This window comes from Meriones unguiculatus, chromosome 4 (assembly GCF_030254825.1).
Source record: "Meriones unguiculatus strain TT.TT164.6M chromosome 4, Bangor_MerUng_6.1, whole genome shotgun sequence".
NCBI classification, from domain to species: domain Eukaryota; kingdom Metazoa; phylum Chordata; class Mammalia; order Rodentia; family Muridae; genus Meriones; species Meriones unguiculatus.
Window position 1 is genome coordinate 36,688,569 of NC_083352.1, and position 27,848 is coordinate 36,716,416.

At 40.2% G+C, this 27,848-nt stretch overlaps 1 protein-coding gene across 4 annotated transcripts; it reads right to left on the minus strand.

Annotated features, from left to right (window-relative positions):
- Positions 1-26,565, minus strand: Tlr3 (toll like receptor 3). 4 transcript variants are annotated; one of them, XM_060381669.1, is made up of 9 exons: positions 26,549-26,565; positions 26,331-26,443; positions 23,223-23,346; positions 22,593-22,747; positions 20,883-20,951; positions 8,917-9,369; positions 6,843-7,034; positions 1,539-3,391; positions 1-1,301 (listed from the first exon to the last, which is right to left on the minus strand). In XM_060381669.1, exons 6-9 carry the CDS (start codon positions 9,358-9,360, stop codon positions 1,073-1,075), a joined length of 2,718 nt encoding a protein of 905 aa, XP_060237652.1. In that variant the 5' UTR covers positions 9,361-9,369; positions 20,883-20,951; positions 22,593-22,747; positions 23,223-23,346; positions 26,331-26,443; positions 26,549-26,565; the 3' UTR covers positions 1-1,072. The 4 variants fall into 4 exon arrangements, with proteins under 4 accessions (XP_060237652.1, XP_060237653.1, XP_021508379.1 ...); XM_060381670.1 differs by lacking the exon at positions 26,549-26,565 and adding an exon at positions 22,902-23,114 and having other exon boundaries at positions 22,593-22,760; positions 26,331-26,500; XM_021652704.2 differs by lacking the exon at positions 26,549-26,565 and having other exon boundaries at positions 26,331-26,500.
- Positions 26,566-27,848: the final 1,283 nt, after the last annotated feature.

Here is a 27,848-nt window from a genome sequence, read left to right on the forward strand (position 1 = left end):
TTTAGGACAACAGAAAGTCTTTATTAGCCATTCAGCAACCACATTGGGTGTTTGGGATCCCAGTGTAGGCCCAAGATTTTCTCAGGTTGATCTTTTAAGCATGCACACACACACACACACACACACAAATTCGTGTTGACATATTTCGGTTAACAAAAACAGACAGCCAGAAGCAGAACTACAGAAGCCAAAAAAGCAAGGTTAGTACATTTGGAGACTTTCCCAGAACTATGGACTTTGATGAATTAGATCTTTGTTTTCATCTTGGCTGGCGGTGCTGTCTGTGTGCTGAGTTTTATGACCTAAATGGTACTTCCATCATGGAGTCAGCTGTGTATAGGTCTGGGGCCTGTGAAACTATGAAGATTATGAAGATATTCTGCTCTTGGGCATGCAGATTTAAAAGCGACTCCACATTTATCAAAACCAACATCAAAATTAAATACAAAGCTTTTCAACTGAAAAAAAAAACACACCAAAATCTCACTTTTAAAATATTTTATTCTTGCTACCCTTCAAGTACCCTTATACCAATAAAAGCAATTATCTTTTATCCTATAAATGTCTCAAAAATGAGCATTATAAAAGCTTATGTAGCTGGGTGTAGTGCTTCTTGCCTTTAAAAGCATCACTCTGGAGACAGAGGCAGGTAGATCTCTGTGAGTTCAAGACCACATTCTTTGAAATACTAATTTCCAGGCCAGCATGAGCTGCACCCTAAGGACTCAATTTTTTAAAATTATATCTATAAAATTCTGAGTTTTATTTATATAAAGAATATTTTTAAAGCCCTTTAAACGCTTTGGAGTTGTCATACACTTCAGAGATCAATTGGGAATTCATTAACAAAGGATGCCCTTAACTGCCCATGAATTTATTTGGAATGAATAAACCAGTTACGGATAAGAAGCCTGAAATAAGCAAAAATGTTTCAAAACTGAGATTCAGTTATGAAATAATATCATCATCTATACATATAAACAGATAACAAAACTTTCAAGTAAAACTCAGATTTATGGTGGACCCTTGTAAATTGTATCCATCCCTTTACCAACTTAATCTCCAAATAAATTTAATGTGCTGAATTCCGTGACCCAAGTGCTACTTGCAATTTATGATGAAAGGCATTTATTCGTTCTTTCTGAACTGGCCAGTTTAAGATGCAACGAGATTTAAACATTCCTCTTCGCAAGCAGAGAGCATGGTTTAGTTTATAATCTGGAATATCCTGAAGAAAAATCAATATGATTGAATCCAGGTTTTGCTCAATGGCTTGCTGAACCGCATGGTGAACCTTGAATCTAAGTGAAATATTAAAATGAATAGTTATATTAACATATAGTTGTTAAAAAGTGAAAAGTTTAGCCATCTGAAATTATTTGTGGAATTTATTTTGTACTTTCACTAAAAATTAAAATTTACCCTCCCCAATTTTGTTAAAATTTTTGTGAATCGTGAATGCAGCAATTTGAAAAGCTCATTTGGAAAAAAAACAAAACAAACAAGTAATGATATAAACATCTGCAAAATTTACCTACCTTCTGCATAGAGGGTCTTTTAGTAGGTGATGTGTTATAACAAAAATGATTTTTCTACTTCTCTTAATGCTATTGACAATTGCTTCAAGTCCAAGAACACCTGCTTCAAAATCCCTTTCTTCCAGGCAAAATTTGAGAGATTGGTCTTGTTCCTCCATTGGGGAGAAATGTTCCCAGACCCAGTCTCTGTCTTTATGGGCATGGATTATGTATGCTGTATATTCAAACTGCTCTGGCTGTGCATCTATTTCCTTGAAACCAAGAATTCGATGCACTGAAACATTCCAGTAAAAAGATATCCTCCAGCCCTCCAGGTGAACGAGCAGGGACGTAAGTATGAAAATCACCAGCACGCTGGTACTAATTATGAAAAGGAGTTCAAAGGGGGCACTGTCTTTACAGGATGACGTATCAAAAAGCCTCACTGGGAAGCCGTGATATTGACGTGGAGTGTTGCAGAGGTAATGTGCCGACAGCTGGGAGATATTCGTGTGGGTCTGATTGACCCAGTTGACAAACCAGGAAATACTTTCACAGGTACAGTCGAATGGATTAAAGCTCATGTCTAAAGTGCTCAGGTTCTGAAAAGCTGGCCCAAAAACATCCTTCTGGACGGACGTTATGAGGTTCTTCTGAAGGTTCAATGACCTCAGAGACGTCTGGTCATCAAAAATAGATGGTAGAAGGATGTTTAAATTATTCAGTCCTAGGTTGATGCTCTTTAGCTCAAACAAGTTTTTGAACACCTCGACTGGGATTTCATCTAAGCCGTTGGACTCTAAATTGAGGATGTGGAGGTGAGACAGACCTTTCAGGAAATTAATGGGACCACCAGGATTTGCATGTTTCCAGAGCCTTGCTAAGTTGTTGTGCTGAAAATCCAGAATTTCTAGCTTCTCAAGACCCTCCAACAAGTCCTCATTTATGTTGGCTATGTTGTTGTTGCTTAAGTCCAGAATTGTCAAGTTGTGAAGAGGGCAGAAAGGAGAAGGGGAGATGGCCACATTTTTGAGGGCCACTCTCCTGAGCATCAGTCTTTGGAGGCTGGGGACCAAAGTAAAGGAATTACTAGTCAGTTGGAGGTATTTGTTATAGGACAGGTAGATCTCAAATATATTTCTCAGACCTCTCCACTCCTGTCCCGTGAGTTCTTGCTCAATTTCATTAAGGCCAAGGTCAAGTATCCGGAGTTGGCCCAACCAAGAGAACGTACCACTTGCTATTTTTGAGATGTGATTTTTCGTTAAATTGAGCACGAGCAAAGGAGAATGAGCAAGTGACAAAAATGTTTCATTTGTTAAAGTTTGCAGATTTGTGAACGTTTTGGAAAGACTTAGGTACTTCAGACTCACTAATCCCGTGAACATATTGCTTTTTGTGCCTGGAATGTTATTATCATCCATGTTGAGATATTCCAAACATTTTAGCCACTGAAAGGAAAAATCATCAATCTTGGGGTGTGAAGCAAGTGAAATACTTTGCTTAGTAAATGCTCGCTTCAAACTGAGGTACCTCAGGTTGGAAAGTCCATAAAGAGAGCGAGGCGACAAACACTGTATATTATTGTACTCCAGAGACAGGTACTTCAGGTGCGGGAGCCAAGAGAAGGAATCGTTACCAATGTCGCGCAGGCTGTTGTAGGAAAGGTCGAGCCAGGTGAGGTTAGTCTGCCTCAGTCCGGAGAAAGTGCTTTGGCTGGTTGCTAGCAGCTGGTTGTTAGCCAGAGAGAGATTCTGGATGCTTGTGTTTGACAGTTCCCAGCAAAGCTTCTCTGTGAGGTGGAGGTTTAGTTGGGCGTTGTTCAAAAGGAAGGCAATTAATTTGCGGATTGCATGAAAACACCCTGGAGAAAACTGAAGATTCAAAACAGACAACAATAACAAACCGGATGTAACAGGCTCGGTAGGACTTACGTGCTTCTCCGCTCAGTCCCCCTCTCCCCTTTTACGTTGTGACTTGGGCTGGGTAGCCCACTCTGTCCCTCCTAATCCCTTCTTCACCCAGTGGCTATTAACACCCACCCACAGCTCCCCCCCACCCCCGACCTCCCAAGCGTGGCTCTGACTCCTGACATTCTGCCTAAATCACACTGAATCCAGTTGCGTTCAGTAAACTCTGCGTGAAAAATAGAACCTGAGTGTGTTTTGGTGAGTGCTTTCGGTGACCAGTGACAGGTATTTTCTCTTCTCCGGTTTTGTCTTTCTACACAGGTCTTATTTCATGGCGATGTTTTCAGCTTCCTTCCACTGACTTGGGCTCTGTTATCAGAAGTCTCAGCTGATCTGGGACTCCAGAGAGGGCAGTAGCCAAACCTGAGCACTGGCACTCAGGGAGAGAGCAAAGGGGCTGGGATTTCTTATATGTGCTTTAATAAGTTTGGGCTAAAAGGGAAGCGGGCGAGCTAGGAATGTAAAAGGAGGTATTGCTTTAATGGGTTTTATTGTTTTGTTTTGGGTTTTTTTTTTTTTTTTTTTTTTTTTTAAGACAGGGTTTCTCTGTGTAGCCTTGGCTTTCCTGGACTTGCTTTATAAAACAGGCTAGCCTGGAACTCAAAATGATTCACCTGCCTCTGCTTCCCACAGGGCTGGGATTACAGGTGTGTGCCATGGCGCAGGGCTGCTTTATTGTATGCAAAGCAGGTAGCTATTAAACTGTGGTAAATTTGCCTTGTAGCATTGTTTGCAGCCTCGAAAGCTTTTTCTTTTTAATTATTAATTGTGTGGGAGCTGTTCAATGCACAGCTATGGGAAGCGTAGTGTCGGGTGGCGTATCAGAAAGGCCCCTCCCTCACATGCTCTTCTTTGTCTCAATTTACTCCTGTGTAAAAAGAATAAGTTGATTAAGAAGAGGATGTGCACAAAATTATACAGATGGTCTTTCCACAGAGTTGGTAGAGTTAAGTTGTTCTGAGCTTAAGCTGTTGTTGGCTTTCTTGTAGTAAGTTGGAGAAGAGATGTCAATATGTATACACAAAGAGTAGCCATGTTTGGGTTTTGATGGCAGACTTTTAAGTGACTTTTATTAACCCTCATTGTTTATGTATTTTATAAGATTATGGCAATACATGTTCTAAACAGAAAAAAAAATGTATTTTAAAAATAAAGAAGAGTAACATACACAAATCATTTTGTTATTATTTCAGGATAAGTTTCTTCATAATCCTTTTTATCTTCAAAATAGCTTTTTTTTCTTTTATTTATTTATTTTTATTTTAAAATTTGTATTATTAGTTACATCTTATTAACTCTGTATCCCAGCTATATCCTGCTCCCTCATTCCCTCCCAATCCCACCCTCCCTCTCTCATCTCCTCCCTGCCCCTTTCCAAGTCCACTGATTGGGGAGGACCTCCTCCCCTTCCATCTGACTCTGTTTTATCAGGTATCTTCAGGACTGGCTGCTAAGTCCTCCTCTGTGACCTAGCAGGACTGCTCCTCCTTTGGGGTGTGGGGAGGTCAAAGAGCCTGCCATTGAGTTCCTGTCAGAGATAGTCCCTGTTCCCCTCACTATGGGAAACCAATTGGTTACTGAGCTACCACGGGCTACATCTGAGCAGAGGTTCTAGGTTATATCCATACATGGTCCTTGGTGGAGTATCAGTCTTGGAAAAGAACCCTGTGCCCAGACATATTTGGTCCTTGTGGAGCTCCTATCCTTTCCCCATCATACTAACTCCCCTTCTTTCATATGATTCCCTGCACTCTGCTGAAGGTTTGGTTATGAGTCTTAGTATCTGCTTTGACAAAATAGCTTTTTCAAACTTAGTTAAGAACTTCCCATATTCTCAGAGCTTATAAAATATCCTAGATCAGTGGGTTTCAATCTGTGGCTCGCAACCTCTATCTCAAAAAAAAGTATTTACATTATGATTCATAACAGTAACAAAATTAGAGTTATTAAGTAGCAACTCAAGCAATTTTGGGGGTTTGAGAGTCACCACAACGTGAGGAACTGTATTAAAGGGTGGAAGCATTTGGAAGGTTGAGAACCACTGGGACCTAGATGAAGAGTTCCAGGCAATTTCTGCCTAGTGAGGGAAGACAGCCAATCTTCCCCAGGGATGAGCTATTGGTTATCCAATACCATGTGGTCAACCCTAAACATGTAAACACATGAGCACTACTCAGTGAACTCATAAGTATCGTCAGCGTGCAGGCAATCTTGCTGGCCTGCCCTCAGGGACCTAGCAACTGTTTACATCATGCCCTGCTACCATGGCCAAGTGCCAGATGCTATAGGTGTGTGAGCCCTGATAAAAGTACCACCCACCATCCCAGCTCTCTCTCTGTTCCCAGCATTCTCTCTCTCCCTTTCTGTCCTAGAATACCCCTTTCCCCACCTCTCTGCCCCTCTCTCTGTCCTCATGACTCCCTAGCTGCCTTTGCTCTTTCCCAGGCCCTTACTCCTCTCCCAGCAAACCCCCTTTAAATCACATCTGTTTCATGACATAATTTCTCGGGGGCACACCTTGGCATGGGCCCTTGCCTCATTATATTTCATAACAGGTATAATATATACCCACGAAAATAGATAGCCAGCCATGTCTATAAATCGGTCAGCTGAAGGTCATGGGTCACAAAAAAAGCAAGATACTGAGGAATATTCCATTACAGGAAATGTTTTAATACTAAGAATCGCTTTATGCCAAATGCACTATTAAATTATTTTGCCTCATAGTGTTAGTACAGTGCAGACTTGGGGGCACAGACCGCTTGAATAACCTACCTGGTCACATGACTCTTAAAAGACAAAGCCTACTTACAGAGAGGTGGTCTAACGGAGCCTGCTTCCTGAGCTCTTAACTATCAGAGTGTTTCAATTCTTAGAGAGATCTCAGAAAGAAGAACTTGATTGTCACAAATTAGGAAAACTAAAATCAGTGGGGCTTTGTTTTGTTTTGTTTTTCAAGGCACAGGGATTACAGTTAGCCTCATCAGTGGCCTTGAGCAGCGGATGTTGAAGGATTTATTTATTTTTTTAATTTACTCACTGATTTTATTTAATTTTCATTCTTTTTCTGCATCTGTTTTTACTTTTATTAATTACAGTTTTATTCACTTTGTAGCTGCCCTGTAGCTCTCTCCCTCTTCCCCTCCCAACCTCCCTCTCCTTTCTCCACCCATGCTCCTCCCCCAGTCCACTGATAGAGGAGGTCTTTCTCCCCTTCCTGAAGGATTTCTTAAAGACATGGCCGGACTAAAAATTTTACTTTACTCGAAATCTTAAATTTCAGCCTGTGTGACACAGTTAGGGGTTACACCTACTGAAGGAAGACTAGTGAATACTTTTTGCCTTGACTTCTTACCTCTTGAAGTAAATTTGATGACAAGTCCAACTTTTGTAAAGAAGAATTGCCAAGAAAATCAAGTTCTTCCCGTCTTAGCGCGAGGATTTTATTATTCGATAAGAGGAGCTCTTGGAGGTTTTCCAGTTGGACCTCAGTTCCCAACTTGGTAGATGATAAGCCATTGTGAGACAGATCTAATTTGATTAAGTTCTGAGAGTGAAAAATAGATACACACAAATTAGAGTCTCGACACCAGAAGCAGCTCCCTCCAAGTGTGTGAATCTTTGAGGTGTCACAATAAGATACCTCACTTCTTTTCACCCACTCTTCCTCAGTGCTTGTACCAGGATGTCTGCTGTGAAAAATTCTCTGCTTGATATGGCTGCATAATCAAGATGAGGAAAATGGCAGTTATCAACAGACATGTTACATGGACGGGGAAGGTTTCGAGGAGGTTCATCCCTAAGACAAGGAACTACAGGCTACTAATGGCTGCTGGGAGAAGAAATTTAGCCCCTCCCAGGGATGAGCCCCCTTAAAGGGTTGCCCAGTGTAGAGAGGTCAGCCTTGAAACCCTATGCACACAAAGAACAAAAACAGATTCAGAAGGTTGTACTTATATACATTTGTGCACACATACAACATTAATCAAAGAAAAAGAGGCTATGCATTGGGGTGGGACATAGCAGGGATTTGAGGGAAGGTAGCTGGGAAGGGCTTGAGGGTAGAAATTTGGGGCTGGTGTGTGCATGTGTGTGTGTGTGTGTGTGTGTGTGTTATAATTCAATTTCAATTAAAAAACTTTTAAGCAAAAACCAAAAAAAAATCTCACCATTGTTTCAAGAATTTAGTTTCTTTGTGAATCATCTTATTTCTTTCACCATAATAAAGGACCTAAGCTTGTTATTGATGATATAAGGACAACTGGTTATTTACTTATTTATAATCATTTATTTATGTTATAAGGGATAACAGGGTGGCTTGGTAAACACAATATGATGCATGAACTTTGGAAACTAGTTACAGAAGAAAAGAAGAAAATATTCCTTCCAAAAAACTCAGTCCCTACAGCTAAGGCTCAGGGAACATTTTCAAAGAGGGAGCAGGATGCTTACAAAAGCCAGGGTACCAGTCTAGCTGTAAGCTTCAGATTTAGGCAAAAAGGAAGAGACCCTGATGTCTGTTAGGGAGAAGTCAAAAGGAATGTCTATCAAAGAAAACAAGACTTTCGTTTATGCATTAAGAAGAAAAAAAATGTGTTTTTCTAGTAATTTTTCTGATCAGATTTTGTGATCTTGGCATTGCAAGGTATTTCCTGCACACCATAATTAAGAAGGCTCAGAGACTGGCCAACATATCATGTTACCTTTACCAATGCTTCACAGCACATTTAAATCTGTACATTATGCCTTTGGTATCTGAGAAGGAATAAGTCTCCATATTTTGTTTGAGGCCAGAAAATAAAGAAAATAAATTGACTTTTCAAATGGTTTGGGTTTAAATAAAGCACTTAAGTTTTACTGGAATTACTGGCTAATAACATGCTTTTCATGGATTTAAAATTTGAGCAAATGTTAAAAGAAAAAAAAGCAGAAACCATTAAAAAGGTAATGTTTTAAGATTTCTTAAACTCCAAAGAGTAGGTAATAGTTTAGTCAAACAGTCTGCTCTACCACTGTATCAACTTGTTACTTTTATTGAAGTCAGAGTTTGGGCTCCCTATGTATTTTACTGCTCAACATCCTAAATTTAGCACCACAATTTTATTTTTGGGGGGTAACTTATGGGATAGTCAGAAACATTTCTGCCCAGGATGTCTCTCTTTAATCCTCTTTCAAATGAAACAATTCAAGAGAAGTAGATTTCATAGTGTTCAGATTAATTTAAGACTGTCATTCCAAAACAGATTCATGTCACGATACCCACGTTTGCACAGGTGGACACCAGCAGTCGCAAAGAGGGTGGCCCTGCCCTTATTCTCTTACCTTGATAGCTGTGAAGACTTCGACGAGTGAGTAACCTGAAAACCTAACTTCAGATGACTTCAGTAATATTTGCATTTCTTAGGACCTAATGAACATCCTCCTCTTACCTTCTGGTTTTTGAAAGGGTTGCCTTTAATCTTGTGTATTGAGTTAGACATCAGATGGAGTTCTAGCAGGTTTGTGCAGAAGACAAAAGTCTTATCAGAAATCTGAGATAGCTCGTTGTGTTGCAGGTTCAAGACTCTCAACAAAAGGAGTATTTGGCACAGTTCTGGTTCCAGTTTTGAAATGGAGTTAAATCCTGCATCCAAGATAGCAAGGTGGCGGTATCTTGTAAAGTTGGCAGGTGGTAACCCTCTGAGTTGATTGTGGGTAAGATTTAACACTGTTATGTTAGCGGGAAGGTCATCAGGTATGTGTGTTAGCTTCAAATGGCTGCAGTCAGCTACTTCGTGTCTCACAGTGCATCGGTTTGTGGAAGATGCACAGAGAATCCATAGGGACAAAAGTCCCGCAACAGTGGATATTAGGTAAGATGAACGGTGTTTCATGATTCTGCCCTGTAAAAGAAAGATAAAAAGTAAGGCTATTACCATGCTTCTATATCCCTTGTTGTATTCTTTTAAAATGTATCACCCAGTCTATACAAAATCTGTTAATAAATTTTACACCACACAGTTACATTGCATTCAAGTAATGCACCAAGCGGAAATAATTCAAATAGCACTATGAAGCCAAGTGATCTACAGATATACGTCTTCATTTCTTCATCACACCCTAAAGATAAGGAACCCAGTCAAGCCGTTCCCTCACAACTCTGCTTGTTTTATTTTCATCTATTGATCTATTTACTATTTTTAAAGCTATCTACAAGTCAGCCTACTCCAGAAAAAAAAATCTCCTCTTGAAATTATTTTTTATGAACATAATAATTACACATACTTCCGGAGTACAGTGATAGTTCAGCATGTATGTGATTCATGAGCTCACCAGAGCGATTTCCATGTTTGTCAGTACAGATACTTATCAATTTCTTACGTTCAGAACATTCTAAATCCTTTACACTAGCTATCTTGAAATATACTTAATAATTTTTAACCATAGTTATCTGAGTAGTTCTTTTTCAGCTGCACCCTTGTATTTGCTAGCCACCTTCCCTCTCCTCCACCTCCTTGCACTCTTCTGAACCTCTGCTAACCACTGATCTGTAATTCTAGAAGTTCATCTTTCACACAAGAACACGTGATTTTTGTTTTTCTTTGTCTAATGTATTTGACCTCCTTTGGGCTCACCCATGGAGTTACTGACCCGAGGCTATTTTGTCCTATACTGTTCTCTCATTTTCTTTGCTGGTTTTTTTTTAAAATAGTTATGTTCAGCTTCATCTAATATAGTATTGCATTTATAATTTAAAAGACTGTACAAAAACCTATATTTCTTGATCAACCAACTATGTGGAGTTTCTCAGTGCCTTACTTTGTAGCACAGTAAATGTGAGCTCTTCCCTTTGGTCGGTTTGACCAATCTCTTCACCCTTACTTTCCTGTAACTGTTAGTACAGCATCAGATGACGTTGCTACAGTAGAAATGTTAGGGCTGGGGGCCTGAAACCTTTATGGTAATTGGAAAAGGCCAATGTTAAGAAATCTCATTCACAATTCTATGCTTATATCAGTCAGTATTCATTGAAGAATCAGTGGAACATGGTGTGGAGAGTAGATCTGCAATAACATGACTGACATTCTGAGCATGGGGCTTCTGTGTTGTAGCTCTTGGCAAATTTTCACTTCTCAGATCTAAGTGAAATCCTCCAAAGGTAACTGTGAAGATCAAAGGAAGTAAATTGAGGTGACCTATCGTACTCAGCCTTAAGCAATGTAACCATTATTCATCCACAGTAAGAACACCAGAAGTTAAGAGTGTGTAGCTGTAACTATGTTCTGTCTTGTAATATTTCACTTTACAATGAAAAACCCAAACTTATCACAAGATACTCTCAGCTACCCACTAGACAAGATGACAGCAGCAAAAGCACTAAAGTAGAGCATTTGAAGATTAAGGAACTTCATGAAGACTCAGGAGGAGTTGAAAGCTTCTCTCTTTCATTCACGCTAGTTGGGCATGGCTTGCAGGTGGTTCCTCTCACAGATTGTGACAGCCTGCATTGTTCCTGAACAGCGACAAGATTATCTGCAGAGGCCAGTGTCCTTTCAAACTGTTCTCAATTTTACTTTAAAAACCAAAAGTTCTGGATTATGAGATGCCCTTGGGTAATTTTTCAGTAGTATTTGGCTTAAGAATGAAAATAAGGGGGAGCAGAGCCAAGGTGGCGACTAGCACACACAGTTTCTGAGCTGTGGAAGGGCTGAACGCCTGAGTTGGTGAGTGGAAGGACTTCTGAAGCCAGGGAAATGATGGAAAGGCTTTCTAAATGACAGGGAACATTGCACGAGGTGAGAACTTTGGTCTCAGGTCACCCGTGGACTTGTTTGGGGAAGGAGAGAAGCGTTCCTTTGATCTCCCGGCACTCCCCTTTCTCCCTTCTCCTCAGCACAGCCAGCTCAAAGCTCCTGCCTGGGGTCTGTAGCCGCTGAAACGGAGCTCCTAACCCCTTAGCAGCAACTCCCATCTGTACCAGTCTCCGAGTCCCAGACCCGCGGCACCATCCTCCCAGGGTTCCAGGTCTGCTAGCCACCATACTGGCCCTGCAGGGTCGCTCAGCCACTGACTGCACAGCCCACCCAAACCCTCAGTGACAGATAATACACTATATACCCACCAAAGCCCAGCAGTCCCACCATACAAGCTAGGCATACCAGGCGCTGGGCCTCCCAGGCCTGGAGAACACAGTGGAGGGCACCCAGGACTTCCCAGAAGGCATCTGGACCAGCATCCCAGTCTCCAGCTGTAGCTGGACTTCCTAACATGGTGGCTGCAGCAGCACTGAGCTGGCAGAGCACCTCAGTCCTCCTGTATAAGACCAAGCAGGGTCAAACCAGAGAGCAGAGAGCCCAGATACTCCAATCCATGCCAATGTGACCTGCTTGAGAGTGAGTGCACCCTTGAGTGTCTGCAGAGCCCCAGATCCAGGGTCTTTCTGAAATAGAAGCCAGGCATCAGACCCCTCTCACCCACATACCCACTGTGGGAAACAGAGGGTCACTTGGGACATTGAAGCCCCTGCTCTGTGGGTACAACTGAGGAGTTAAGGCAAATAATGCCGGAAATTGCACCTCGACCATCACCAGCCCCTACTACATATACAGCGCATGCACAAATAACCCTCTAGAAGCCTGCAAGGCAGAGCCCCTCCCACACACTCAAGGGTTCAACATTCTCTATCACTCTGTCCCTTGAGATATACTTCCACGCACACTTACACACACACACACACACACACACACACACACACACGCCTGCACAAAAGCCTGCATTTGCCCTTTTGCGCCCACATACTTTCTTCCCACAGATTGGGCTAATGCATCAATGCACACACTGAAGCCACGGGACCTCTCTCAGCTTCCTGAAGAACTCTCCAGATGCCAGAGAGAAACAGTACCAGTCTGAACTGCAGAATCCAGAAACAAACAGGGAAGGTTTCAGATAAGCCAATGGCCAGGGGTAGGTGAAAGAACACATCCAACATAAATCAGGACATCATGACTTCACCAGCAACCCCCAAAATTGATGGATACTGCAATTCATCAGAAGCACAGGAAAATGACTTTAAATCTATGCTTACCCAATTATTTGAAGCTCATCAAGAGGAAACAAGCAATTCTCTTAGAGCAACAGCCATGCAAATTCAGACAGTTAAAGAGGAAATGAACAAATCTATCAAAGATTTGGACAATCAATTGAGGGCAAAGAAAGAGGAAATGGACAAAATTCTTAAAGAAACACAGGCAAACATAGCCAAACAAATAGAGGCACAATTAGTGGCATATAGAGAGGAAATGAACAAAAAAATAGAAACCATCATAGAGAGAGACAGGAATCCACATTCAAACAGATGAAGGAAATAGTACAAGGCATGAAAACAGAATTAGAATCAATAAAGAAAAGACAAACTGAGAAAACCCTGGAGATGGAGAACTTGGAGAAAAGATCAAGAACCACAAAGGTAAGCATCACCAATAGAATACAAGAGATGGAAGAGAGAATCTCTGGAGCTGAAGATACAGTGGCAGAAATTAATACTTCTGTCAAAGAAAAAGTAAAATCAGAAAGGTCCCAAACACAAAATATCCAAGAAATCAAGGATGCCATGAAAAGACAAAATCTAAGAATGATAGGAATCGATGAAAAAGAAGACTCCAGGCTCCAAGGTCCAGAAAATATTTTTAAGAAAATCATAGAAGAAAATTTTTCCCAACTTAAAGAAAGAGATGTCCATAAATATACAAGACACCTACAGAACACCAAATAGACTAGACCAGAAAAGAAACACATCACGTCACATCATAGTCAAAACACTAAGTCTACAGAACAAAGAAAAGATATTAAAAGCAGCAAGGGAAAAAGGTTAAGTAACGTATGAAGGTAGACCTATCAGAATCACACCGGACTTCTCATCAGAAACTATGAAAGCCAGAAGGGCCTGGGCAGGTATCATGCAGACTCTAAGAAACCACAGATACCACCCCAGACTACTATACCATGGAAAGCTTTCAATCAACATAGATGGAGAAAACAAAACGTTCCATGACAAAACTAAATTTATGCAATATCTACACAGCAAACCAGCCCTACAGAAGATACTAGAAGAAAAACTCCAATCCAATGAAAACAACTTCACCCAAGAAAAAATAGCATACAGGTAATATCCCAACAAAAATTAAAAGAAAACAAGCAATGAAACACAGTAAGACCACCGACACCAATATAAAAGGAACTAATGTTCATTGGTCACTATTATCTATCAACCTCAATAGACTCAACTCTTCAATAAAAAGACACAGATTAACAGAAAGGGTGTGGGAAAAGGATCCAACATTCTGCTGCATCCAAGAAATGCACCTCTGCAACAAAGATAAACACTACCTCAGAGTAAAGGCTGGAAAATGTCTTTTAAGCAAACTGACCCAGAAGACAAGCTGGGGTAGCTATCCTAATATCTAATAAAATAGACTTTCAACAAAAATTAATCAAAAAAGATGTGGAGGGGCACTACATTCTTATCAAAGGAAAAATCCACCAAGAGGACATCACAATTCTGAACATCTATGCACCAAATACAAGAGTGCCTACATTCATAAATGAAACATTAGTAAAACTTAAATCACACATCAATCCCAACACCTTAATAGTGGGAGATTTCAACACCCCACTTTCACCAAGGGATAGATCATCTAGACAGAAGCCTAAGAAGGAAATAAAGGCACTTACAGAATTCCTAAATCAAATGGACCTAATAGATGTCTACAGAACTTTCCACCCAAACTCAAAAGATTATACCTTCTTTTCAGCACATCATGGAACCTTCTCCAAAATAGACCATATAGTTGGTCACAAAACAAGCTTCAACAGATACAAGAAGATTGAAATAATCCACTGTATTCTATCTGACCACCATGGACTAAAGCTGGACCTCAACAACAATGGAATTAGAAAAAAGCCTACAAGCACATGGAAACTGAACAACTTGCTGATCAATGACAGCTGGGTTAAGGAAGAAATAAAAAAATTAAAGACTTCCTAGAATTCAATGAAAATTAAGGTACACATACCCTAATTTGTGGGACACAATGAAAGCAATGCTCAGAGGAAAATTCATAGCACTAAGCACCTTCAAGAAGAAATTTGTGACATCTCATACAAGGAACTTAAAGGCCCAACTGAAAGCCCTAGAAAAAAAAGAAGCAAATACACCCAAGAGGAGCAGACGGCTGGAAATAATGAAACTCAGGGCAGAAATCAATCAATTAGAAACAAATAAAACTATTCAAAGAATCAATGAAACCAAGAGCTGGTTCTTTGAGAAAAATCAACAAGATAGACAAACCCTTAGCCAAACTAACTAAAAGGCAGAGAGAAACTATGCAAATCAGCAAAATCAAAAATGAAAAGGGGGACATAACAACAGACAGTGAGGAAATTCAAACAATCATTAGGTTGTACTACAAAAGCCTACATGCCACAAAATTCAAAAATCTAAAAGAAATGGACAATTTTCTTGATAGATTCCATCTACCTAAATTAAGTCAATATCCGGTAGAAAAATTGAATAGTCCTATATCCCCCAAGGAAATAGAAAATAGAAGCAGTCATCAACAGTCTCCCTTCCAAAAAAAAAAAAAAGCCCTGGGCCAGATGGTTACAGCGCAGAATTCTACCAGACCTTCAAAGAAGTGCTAAGTTCAATTCTCTCCAAACTATTCCACAAAATAGAAACAAAAGGAACATTACCAAATTCATTCTATGAAGCCACAATCACCTTGATACCTAAACCACACAAAGACCCAACAAAAAAAAAAGAGAATTTCAGACTTATCTTTCTTATGAACATTGATGCAAAAATACTCAATAAAATACTTGCAAACCAAATTCAAGAACACATCAAAGATATCATCCACCATGACCAAGTAGGCTTCATCCCAGGCATGCAAGGGTGGTTCAACATATGGAAATCCATCAATGTAATCCACCTCATGAACAAACTGAAGGAGAAAAAACACATGATCATCTCATTAGATGCTGAAAAATCATTTGACAAAGTCCAACACACATTCATGTTTAAAGTCTTGGAGAGATCAGGGATACAAGGCGCATACCTAAACATAGTAAAGGCAATATACAGCAAGCCTATAGCCAACATCAAACTCAATGGAGAGAAACTTAAATCAACCCCACTGAAATCAGGGACAAGACCAGGCTGCTCGCTCTCTCTGTATCTCTTCAACATAGTACTTGAAGTCTTAGCTAAAGCAATAAGACAACTAAAGGAGATCAAGGGGATACAAATTGGAAAGGAAGAGATCAAAGTGTCACTGTTCGCAGATGATAGTATACATGAGCAACCCCAAAAATTCAACCAGAAAACTTTTTCAGCTGATAAACATCTTCAGCAAAATTAACTCAAAAAGAAAAAACAAAAACAAAACAAAACAAAACAAAAAAAACCAGAAACCCTCCTGTATACCCAAGTAAAAAGGGTTGAGAAAGAAATCAGGGAAACGACACCCTTCACAATAGCCACTAATAACATAAAGCACATTGGTGTGACTCTAACCAAGCATGTGAAAGAGCTATTTAAAAAAAACTTCAAGTCTCTGAAGAAAGAAATTGAGGAAGACATCAAAAGTTGGAAGAAATCCCATGCTCATGGATCGGTAGGATTAACATAGTAAAAACGGCAATTCTGCCAAAAACAATCTACAGATTCAGTGCAATTCCCATCAAAATACCAACTCAATTCTTTACAGACCTTGAAAGAAAGATTCTCAGCTTCATATGGAGAAACAAAAAACGCAGAATCTCCAAAACGATCCTGTACAAGAACAGATCACCTGGAGGTATCTCCATCCCTGATCTCAAGCTGTACTACAGAGCAATAGTAATAAAAACTGCATAGTATTGGCATAGAAACAAAAAGGAGGATCAATGGAACCAAATAGAAGACCCAGAAGTAAACCCACACACCTATGAATACTTGATTTTTGACAAAGAAGCCAAAACCATTCAATGGAAAAAAAAGACAGCATCTTCAACAAATGGTGCTGGTCCAACTGGATTTCTACATGCAGAAAAATAAAAATAGTTCAATATTTATCACCCTGCACAAAACTAAAGTCCAAATGGATTAAAGACCTCAACATAAAACCAGACACACTACACCTGTTAGAAAAAAAAAGTGGGGAAGAGCCTAGCACAGAAGACAACTTCCTGAACAGAGCACCAACCGCACAGGCTGTAAGAGCAACAATCAATAAATGGAACCTCATGAAACTGAAAAGCTTCTGTAAAGCAAAAGACACTGTCATCAGAACAAAATGACAGCCTACAGACTGGGAAAAGATCTTCACCAACCCTATATCTGACAGAGGGCTGATATCCAGAATATATAAAGAACTAAAGAAGTTAAAAAGTAATAAATCAAGTAATCCAATTTAAAAAATGGGGCACGAAGCTAAACAAGAGAATTCTCTGTAGAGGAATATAGAATGGCAGAGAAACACTTAAAGAGATGTTCAACATCCTTAGCCATCAGGGAGATGCAAATCAAAACGACCCTGAGATTTCACCTTACACCCATCAAAATGTCTAAAATCAAAAATTCAAATGACAACACATGCTGGAGAGGTTCTGGAGAAAGTGGAACCCTCCTCCATTTTGGAATGGTGCTTTCTCAGACAATTAGGAATACTGCTTCCTCAAGACCCAGCTATACCACTCCTAGGCATATACCCAAAATTTGTTCAGGTACACAATAAGCACCTTTGCTCAACCATGTTTGTAGAAGCTTTATTTGTAATAGCCAGAACCTGGAAACAACCCAGATGCCCATCAACTAAGGAATGGATACAGAAATTGTCATATTTTTACACAATGGAATGCTACTCAGCAATCAAAAACAAGGAAATCATGCAATTTGCAGGCAAATGGTGAGATCTAGCAAAGATCATTCTGAGTGAGGTATCCCAGAAGGAGAAAGACACACATGGTATATACTCACTTATATAGACAGATAAGATATGATAAACATAATGAAATCTATACACCTAAAGAAGATAAACAAGAAAGAGGACCCAGGGTAAGATGATCAATCCTCACTTAGAAAGACAAATGGGATGTGCATTGGACGTAGAAGAAAACAAGTAACAGGACAGGAGCCTACTGCAAAGGGCCTCTGAAAGACTCTACCTAGCAGTGTATCAAAACAGATACTAAGACTCATAACCAAACCTTCAGTAGAGTGGAGGGAATCATATGAAAGAAGAGGGAGTTAGTATGACATGGAGAGCATAGGAGCTCCACAAGGACCAAATATATCTGGGCACAGGGTCTTTTCTGAGACTGATATTCCACCAAGAACCATGTATGGATATAACCTAGAACCTCTGCTTGAATAAAGCCTGTGGTAGCTCAGTAACAAATTGGTTTCCCATAGTAAGGGGAACAGGGACTATTTCTGACAGGAACTCAATGGTAGGCTCTTTGAACTCCCCACCCCCAAGGGAGGAGCAGTCCTGCTAGGCCACAGAGGAGGACTTTGCAGCCAGTCCTGAAGATACCTGATAAAACAGAGTCAGATGGGAGGGGAGGAGGTCCTCCCCAATCAATGGACTTGGAAAGGGGCAGGGAGGAGATGAGGGAGAGAGGGTGGGATTGGGAGGGAATGAAGGAGCGGGATACAGCTGGGATAGAGAGTTAATAAAATGTAACTAATAACTAATAATAAAAAATATAAAAAAAGAATGAAAATAAATAAGTTGAAGAGTCTGCTTGTACATTACTGACAACCCCTAAAGGTCTTTCAAAGTTTGATCTTTACTCTTATTGTATCTATCTATCTATCTATCTATCTATCTATCTATCTATCTATCTATCTATCTGTCTGTCTGTCTATCTATTTAACTACTTATTTTGGTTTGCTTTGCTTTGGTTTTTTGAGACAGGTTTTCTCTTTGTAACCTGGTTGTCCTAGAACTCACTATGTAGACCAAGCTAACTTCAAACTCACAGAGATCCACCTGCCTCTGCCTCCTGAGTGCTAGGATTTAAGGTGCAAGCCACCACCTCCCAGTTTATGTCTTCAATAATTTTGATACATGAGTTATTTGAAACTGCTAAGAAAGCGACACTTTATATTATTTTTATTAGCATGTATTATTTAAACAAATAATGCGGTTCATTATTATTTCATCATATAGAAATATCAACCTCAAATTCACATCATGAGGTTATAGAGAAGGCTTAGCAACTAAAAGTACTTTCTACTCTTGCAAAGGATCAGGATTCTATTCTCAGCACCCACATGGTGACTCGCATCATTGTAACTCCAGTTCTAGGGAATCTGCATTCTATTCAGGCCTCCATGTTATTAAGGCACATGCAAAGTACACATGCTCCCACACAGGGAAAAAAAAACGCTTGTAAAAATAAATTTAAAAAATATTTCATACAAAATCATGAAAGCACCCTCCTCCTGCATACTCCATTCTCTTCCTTTATATAAAGTTTCGTTTTCTTAGCAGTTTCTCTTTATACCTTTTAATGTCTTCTCTTGAAATGTGATAATGCAAAATTTCACAAGAATTCTTCCAGTTATGTCTTTCCTGTGAGATGTCTCTATTGCTTGATTTTGCTTGTTTCAGTCCAAAATTGCATGCCTTCCTCAACTTTTATAACTTCTTTTTCTATGACAATTTCATTTCTTACACTTCCTAAATTCTCTCCTTTGGAATCACTTTCAAGCAGATATTGGTTGTTCTGTATAATCCAGTCCCCATATCAAGTTTTGCATTTTTATTTTTCTATCTCTTTATTTCATGTTCTTAGATATAAACTTAGCTTTGCACACCAGTCCTACCCTGATTAGTTTTTATTTTAACAATTAAATTTTAAATGTATACAAAACAGTGTACAAATCATAAATGACAAGTTATTGAATTTTAATACATGGATGTGTCAGTGGACTCACTACTCAAATAAAAAAAAAGACTCCAATGCTTAGGAAAGCCCCCCTCACACCTCTCCATCAATTCTTCATTCTTCCTAAACACAAACACTGTTAATTCCTACAGTGTAGTAAGTTTTTATGTCATAAGTATTAACAAAATCTTGCATTACAGCAGCCCCTCATTAGCACAGTTTATATTCTACAGTTTCAATTACTTGTGGCAGACATTATATAAAATATTATTACAGTTTATAGTGCAATGAGGAATGGAGGCATTTCGGGGGTGTCATAATTTTTACCAGATTATAATGTCAGAATTGGGTTTATAATTAATTATTGCTAGCTTCTTGCTATGCCTAATTTGTATTTTAAATTTAATCACAGGCATGTGTGTACAGGTGAATTGGTATATGTAGGGTTGGACATTCCTGATGCTCTCAGGCGCTCTCTGTGGCCTTAGAAGATATCCCCACGGCTAAGCCAGATATCCTTTTGTGATCTATCTTTTTTTTTCTCTGTATGAAGTTTGCAAGATTTATCCACATCTTCTCATGTCTTAACATTGGTCATTTTATTGATATAAAATATTCCAGTGTATGAATATCCTATAGTCAACACATTCTCAAATTTTTGAATAAAAATTATTAAAAGGGGCCAAACATGGTAGCACCTATCTTTAGCCCCAGCAGCTCTTGGGAAGCAGAGGCAGTTGGATCTTTGTGAGCTTGAGGCCAGACTAGCCTACATGGCAATTTCCAGGCTAGCTAAAGCTACACAGTGAGTCCTTGTCTCAAAACAAAACAAGAAAAAAGAGAAGCAAAAAAGTTATTCTTAAATACTCTAGACAATTCAAAGAATTGTGCAATGACTGTGCTTGTGTTATGACACATGATCTGAACACCTCCATCATCAGCTCATGTCCTGCAAGTTTCAGTCTCCCCCCGAATAGATTACTTTCTCATCTCTAGCTTCAGTATTTTTTATACAAAATTTGTTATCCACTATAAAATCACACATAATAATAAAAGGCATGTTATGTATATATTCTCTGACTTTTGGCAAATGCATGAAGCTGTGTAACTCAAATCCAAAGAATTCCTCTGTTCCCAGTAAACTGCTACCCTTACTCCCGGAAGCAAGCACTGCTGTCTCTACAGACTGTTCTTGAAAACACAGAGGATGAAATCTCATTCATTCCCATCTATCTATGGCTGTCTTTATTCAGTGCATTAGTTTTGTAATTTACCTGTCATGGGTGGTTCATACAATAGCTTCCCCTTTCTCACAAAAGATATGGTTCATGACCCCCAGTGATCAAATGATACTTACTGTTTCTTTCTGTACAGATGAACCTATCATGAAGTTTGCATTACAAAACACTTTACAGAATAAGACACAGACAATCAACACGTTTTTCTCCTAGTGCTGTGAGGTTTTCTCATGTCTGCTTACCAGATCGTGGGTGAATCCCTGCAAGGTAATCTACTACTTGTTCAGGCAACATCTACCCCTCCGGAAAAGCTGTAAATAAAAGTCAGAATTACTGAGGACCAATGCATTTATAAGCTGTGTACACGAATAACTGAAAGACAGTCCCAATCTGAAAACATACTTCATTGGAAGAGGAAGAAAAAAAAATCCACAAAATGCTAACAAAGCAAGAAGGATGTGTAAAAATAAAACAAATCGTGGGAATAGAATACTAGGGAATTCAGAATGGTGACCACAGCCAGGCATGGTTTAATCCCATTAAACACCTTTAATCCCAGCACACAGGGAGGCAAAGGCAGGAGGATAGAGGTGAGTGCAAGGCCAGCCTTGTCTGCAAAGTGAGTCCAGGGCAGCCAAAGAAACCATGCCTTGAGAGAAAAAAATCAGAATGGTGACCACATACACACACATGAAAAAAAGAGAAAGGGAGGGGGAAGGCACAAATTCTGAACATTTCGTAAAGTGATCATTATCATCATCAATTATTTCCAAAGAAAAGAGATCCTTTTTCATTAAAAAACAAAACAAAACAAAACACTTTTTTGGCAATAACATGAGTTAATATGTAATGCATAGATAATAAAGGGAAGCTTTCAAAAACATTTAAGATATTATGTGTTGAACTCCAAACTCCACAGTCAGCTGAACAACTAGGACAGAAGGAAAAAGTAGTTTGACATATGCAAGCACACATTTCAATCAAACAAACAAAAAATTCAGTTGAAGTATAAAATGAGAATGAAGAAAACATTGCTACCGACTGCTTCTTAAGGAAAGGCAGGGGAGGAGAGGGAGGGAGACGAGCTTGCGTTGGAGGAAGCATTTAGAAGGTAAATAGAATTACATTTCTTCATTCAAGAGAGCCTGCATTGTATTATGACTAAGGCAAGGACTATGGAGAATTCCTCCAGTTACCCATGATTTATAATTTGGTTTATGAACATTGCAATATCGTTTTTTAAGTTACTGCACAGGCACATAGATGCCGAGACATGTCAACCCATAATCATATCATAACTTACTACAACTTCCATATGTTGAAGGCTGACTATTTCCCCCAAACTAGTCCACAATTGTTCAGCCTTGTTTTCTGCCCTTCCTGTGTAACTTTCTGAGCCTCCTCCTGAGCCTGCCCTCCTTTCTGACCATCCTTTTCAATTCTGTTAGAGAAAGCAAATCGGCAGTTCCAGCAAACATCTGAGGATTCTTTCTTTCTCAAGAACATTACAGAATGCTAGCTCCTCCTCTCTAGCCAGCTAAACAGGAAGGAGTTTTTAACCTTCTGAGAGTTTGTTTCTTTAAGGCAAAGGTGCAATTATAGAAGGTGTTTTAGTTAATATTTGTTATGATCTTCTTACTTATTCTTGATAATTTTATACTATATACTACATCGAAACACACATTTTGGTCATGTCTGCCTCTTGCTCCCCACTCAGAGCCACCCTCACCCCTTTTTAAAGGCTTTTACAAAATCACTTAGGAAGACTTCTTTATCTATCTTTCCAAGAACAGAAGTCTACAGAGAAAGTTTTTTTGTTGTTGTTGTTTTGTTTTTTGTTTGTTTGTTTGTTTGTTTGTTTAGTTGCGGAATAAAATTAACGTCTTATCACAGAAGTCATATTTTGTTGCTAAATTTGCACTTGGAATTATGGTACGTTTCTCCCCTCATACCTGTACCCTCTTTTCTTGCAGGATTCAGTTTTACTCTCCAGGTGGGGGACAGCTGGATTAACATTAGAAGCCAAAGTCATTCTGAATCTATTCAGCCAGAGATCCTTCATCTCCTTAGTCTTCGGACTTTTTAAAATCAGACATTTCCTTCAAGCCTGAAAGTGAAACCTAAGTTGAGATAAAAAAAAAAAAAAAGAAAGAAAGAAAGAAAGAAAGAGGTGGGGGTGGGGAGGTAGGAAAGGAGAAAGTCTATTTAGTGAAATGCGGGATATTTTCAGCAAAATTGTTAAATTGTTTTTAAGCCGTTACCTTTGGGATTTTCTTTTTCTTTTTAAGGACCTCCTGGAATTCATTGAAATGGTTACAAATTGTACTTCAGGGAGAAGTGTAAGGAGAGCAACCCGCAGCTGTCTGCTGGCAGAACTCTGGAAGTCAATTAGTTCCTGGCTTTGGAGCCAAGCCCTCTGTGGTGGAAGAGCCTCGCAAAACTGTCAGATTTCAAGAGTGGCCTAAGGCTTGGGACTGTGGGTGAGAGTGAAGGGGGGAGCTGGGAGTTGCATAAGGACAGCAGGATCAAGGGTTGGGGGAAAACCAGGACGTTCCTTAACAAAGTGAAAGTCATTCACTTACCTTGATTCGTTTTCTTTGCAACCTTGTGAAGTGAGTAACGTTGTTCAACTTAATCTCTTGGTCAAAATGGGCATCCAGTTTTCCAGCAGGAAGAGTTGAGGACATCTCCCAGTCAGGAGGAGGTCTTGTCCCAAATGCAATAAGGAAACACTCAGAAACAATGAGGAAAAAAAAAAAGCGAGTAAAGGGGGGAGGGAGGGAGGGAGGGAGGGAGGGAGTTGTAGCACTGGCTGTCACAAAGAGCCCTTCTTGCTCAAGCCAGCCCAGTTTTCCACAGAATCCATAAATTACAAATTAGGCATCATGCAGATTAGGGCAGAGAAGAGCCCAATAAACTCTTTCCTCCTTAATTAGCTTTGAGGACTCCAGTTAATTAAAAAAAAATGTGACTGTGGGGGAATGATCTCATTTTTCTTTTCATTGCAGACATGCAATGACATAATATGTAGTAAAAATATAACAAAGTATACAAGACGTGGAGAGAGTACCTAACTGGATTTCCTTGTTTTGAAACCTTAAGTACCTGGTTTGGTGCCTAAGGACTCACCACAAGTTACTACAATGGTTTCTTTTGTCAGCTAATAATAAAACAACCCCTGGGGGTGAAGTGAAAGTGAAGAAGGTGAATGGACGATTAAACTGAAAGCAAGAAGTGTGTATTGTGCAAGATGCCATTCCTGGGGCCCAGTTGGCTATCACCTGTGGCTACTGGGCTCATGATTGCCCTCTTCCAGTGGTAACGACCTCAGTCCAACATCATGAACAAGAGGTTGTCCTTAGCAAACAATTGCTCTCTACATTTTCCCACCCAGAAGCCAACAAAACACTAATCATACTAGCAAGGGTTCTTCCCTGTGAGTTCTTTGACATCAGAATGCTCTGCGTTTTTGTATTATAACTCTGTGGTCACCATTCCATGGTGGAGCACTGCTCTTACTAGTCTCTGAAGGACGAGTCATTGCGTGGCCCTCTCCTACACTGACTCTGGGCTTGGCTCTCTGACTAGCTTTGGCCAAGGAGATATGAGCATGAAGCAGTTTGATTCTGAGTCTGTTATTAAGGCCAATGAGAGTTTCCATGTTTGAGACTCGTCTTGGGGAACACCAATCTCTCTCAGCCGTAGCTGGAATTGATTTGCTGTGCAATAAGAAGCCCTGATTAGCTGTGTAATGGATTGGTGGAGTGGAACGGACATGCTCGCTGAGCAACTTATATCACTAGATAAGTAAAATATGCTTCCTCTATAACCTATATTTTTATTATATAAAATTATATAATTATATTTTTATACTCTATATAATCTATAATTCTTTACAGATATTCGGTTAGCTATAATATTGGTTGACTAGCAAGTGGCTTTAAATAATTATTATTTTTCTTTTTCAAGTCTATGTTTTGGCATGTATATGTGAGTGTATATTAGGGGTGGATGTATGCACATATGTACACATATGTATTGGGGCCTGAAATTGATTTGGATTTGGGGTATTTTCCTTGATTGTTCTATGCTTCATTCAATCAAGCAGGATCCCTCAGCTGAACCTGGAACTTATTATTACTCTAGCCTTGCTGGCCAGCCTGCTCTGGGTGTCTCATCTCCATCTTCTGCACCCTAGGATGATAAGGCAAGCTCCTTCCACCATTTCCCACTTACCTGGGTTCTGGGAATGCCTATTGTGGTCCTCAAGCACGCTTGTGTGACAAGCATTTTAACTACCGTCCTACTTTCCCAGTGTCTCAAAAATCTGATAAAGCTTTTCAATATTAATTGGAAATTACATTGTGCATATAGGCCACAGAGCTCAGATCGGGTAGAAAGGTAATAAGGATAAATAAAACCTTTAAGGGGACTCTGGCCAAATTGGTCCTGGAACCTGTCAAAAAATTGGGTCAACCTGTTCCTATTTGCAAAGCCCAGAGTCTAGTGTGTTTCTTTTGAAGTTAGATTTGGGAGACCGTTTCCCATCCTCCCCGAACTCAGAGAGGTCCCTCAGGCAGCTGTGCATTGTCTCCGCTCTCAAGTTCTTCAGGCTTTGCAGGAAGCCTGCCAAGCCTGTGACTGTACTGCTAGAAAGTGGCTGGTGTCATCCTTCGGATGCATCCGACTACTGAGGAAGATGTTATATAGACTTGGACATCAGACCCCTTAAAAATAAGACTGACTCAAGATCATTAACCCACAACACTAGGCTCATCTTTGTTCTTTCTTTTAGTATGCTCACGGGAAACTATAACCCTCACCGCCCCCGTATCTGGACTTGAGAATTAAGAATCACAGACCCAGAGAAGTAATAGTCAATTCAACTAAGGATGAGCAACCCCAGTGCCATGTATGACCACTTTTGGAGTTTGGTTAAACTACAGAAGGGATGGTTGTGAGGACTTATTTTTGAGAGAGAGAGATCCAGCAAATCGCGTTCTATGCATTCCCCACAAACAAGACCCCACACTGTCAGGGGCCAGGTCATCTGGGGAATTTCTATTGTAACAATTGGGGTTGTGAAACTGAGGCCTATTGAGAGCATGCCGAAAACTACATGTACGTAGAAAAAGAGGTCCCTCCCCAGAACTTCACAATAGGGAGGTATAATTCCATAGTCATAAGACTAAGAGATTAGAGACAACATAGGAATGACTATATTCCATGGGGCCCTGGAAGGACCTGGGAAATAATATTCTATTTTGCTACCAAAAGAAACCCAGGGGATAAATTTACTGTCAAAAAGAGGCCACTTTCTTGGGCCTCCAGACCAATGAGCCCCCAAAGATATTTTCTACCCATCCCAAGGGGAAAGACCCAACCCAACAATGATTCTTCCTACAAGGCTGGCTCCGTCTGGTACAAAAACCATTACTGCCCTAGTCCCCACCAGCACTGGTGCTAGAATTCCTCCTTCTATATTCTCTACCCTTGATAAGGTTCCCAATTTGCTTAATCACTCCCAGCCAGAAAGTGCTCAGGATATCTGGCTGTGCCTGAACCCTCAAACCCTTACTACATAGGGCTAGGAACCAACCAAGCCATTGATCTTCCAGCAGGTAAATACAATTATAACTGGGAACAGACTAAGGGGGGTGGGGGGAGGCTTTCAGGGAGCTGAGCCATACCTGTCACCCAGGACTTCTGACTTAGAAGCCTCGCCTTCCTCCAAAGCTTGTTACTTCATTCTCCAGATCAATTCTTCTCATTAACAGCAATACTTTATGGCCCCCGAGACTACCTGGAGGGCATGCACAAATAGATTAACTAAATGCACTTCCCCTTCCGAGGCGAGCACCTTTAACACGGACCCCAGGCTACAACAGGAAAAGCCATCCACGCCTACCTTTGCTCCACTCTGTTGGGAGCTGGTATTGCTGGGGCAATAGCAGTAGGAACTTTGGCTCTGCTGGCCAGTCATCAACATGTACTTTCGCTTTCCCAAGCCTGTCACAGGGAGTCGAATCAAGAGAGACCTTGATTCATAAGCAGAAACCTTCCATGAAGCTGTGCTTTTGTGGCATTAAAACTGCTCATGGTAGCTGGACATGGTGGCACACATTTGTAATGCCAGCAGGCAGATCTCTGTGAGTTTGAGGCCAGCCTGGTCTACAAAAGGAGTCAAGAACAGCCAAGGCTATTCAGAGAAACCCTGTCTTGGGGGGAAAAAAGAAAAAAAAAAGAGAAAAAGAAGGAAGGAAGGAAGGAAGGAAGGAAGGAAGGAAGGAAGGAAGGAAGGAAGGAAAGAAGGAAGGAAGGAAGGAAGGAGAGAGAAAGAAGGAAGGAAAGAAAGAAAGAGAAAGAAAGAACTGCTCTTGGCCATTCCTGTGATTTCTTTGTGCTTAGTCAGGAAGTTATGCAGCTAGGCCATCCTTGCAAGTGGTATTCTCTGACCCCTTTTCACAATCACTTTTCAGAAAGGACTTGTCCTGCTTCACTTCACCTGAAACTGCAGGGCATGTCTTTCTGAGCCCTTTCCCTAATGTGAAGATGCAGTTCCTCTTACCAAGGTCACTTCCATTTTCACACATCAACCAAAGCCAGAAACCTAGCAAGACCTACAAGGAGAGCAGAAATGGGATGTTCCCTCTTCTCTCGCTCCGGCTCCTAGCCTGGGTTGCACTTGAACTTCCCTTCTGAAAAGAAACTGTTGTCTGCCACAGAGAACTTGTGGTTAAGCCTGAACTTCTATTTTGTGTGTTTAGGTACACATAGCTGTAGCCAGTTAGATTTGGCAAGGAAAAGAGGAGGTAAAAAAATAATCCAAATTGAGAAAGGGGAAGTAAATGATTTCTGTCTGCCTGTGACATGATCTTATATGCAGAAACCCTGAGGATGCCAGAAGATCCTGGTAGACCACAAATTTGGCAAAGTCACAAGATAGAAGATCAATAGATACAGACCAGTCCTGTATGTGAACCTATCCAGTGAGCAGTAAGAAGAGGAAATTGAACAGACTCCCATTAAGAGTAAAGCACTCCATTATTAGCCAGATAGAGCCAAGTAATTGTGGTAATGATACTTGCTTTTTTGCCCAATGCTGGAATGCTAGTAAATTTACTAGCTGGTTACTCGCATGCCTCGCTGGGTGCCTGTGCCCATTGATGCCCCTCACGCTATGACTCTCTTCAGACAGAAAAGGGATC

Coding starts and splice junctions, on each gene's coding strand:
- Tlr3 (XM_060381669.1), bottom strand. CDS start 9,360: ATGAAACACCGTTCATCTTACCTAATATCCACTGTTGCGGGACTTTTG. Junction 3,392..6,842: donor CATCAAATTTACTTCAAGAG/GTAAGAAGTCAA, acceptor TTGAATCTTCAG/TTTTCTCCAGGGTGTTTTCA. Junction 1,302..1,538: donor AAAGACCCTCTATGCAGAAG/GTAGGTAAATTT, acceptor TATTTCACTTAG/ATTCAAGGTTCACCATGCGG.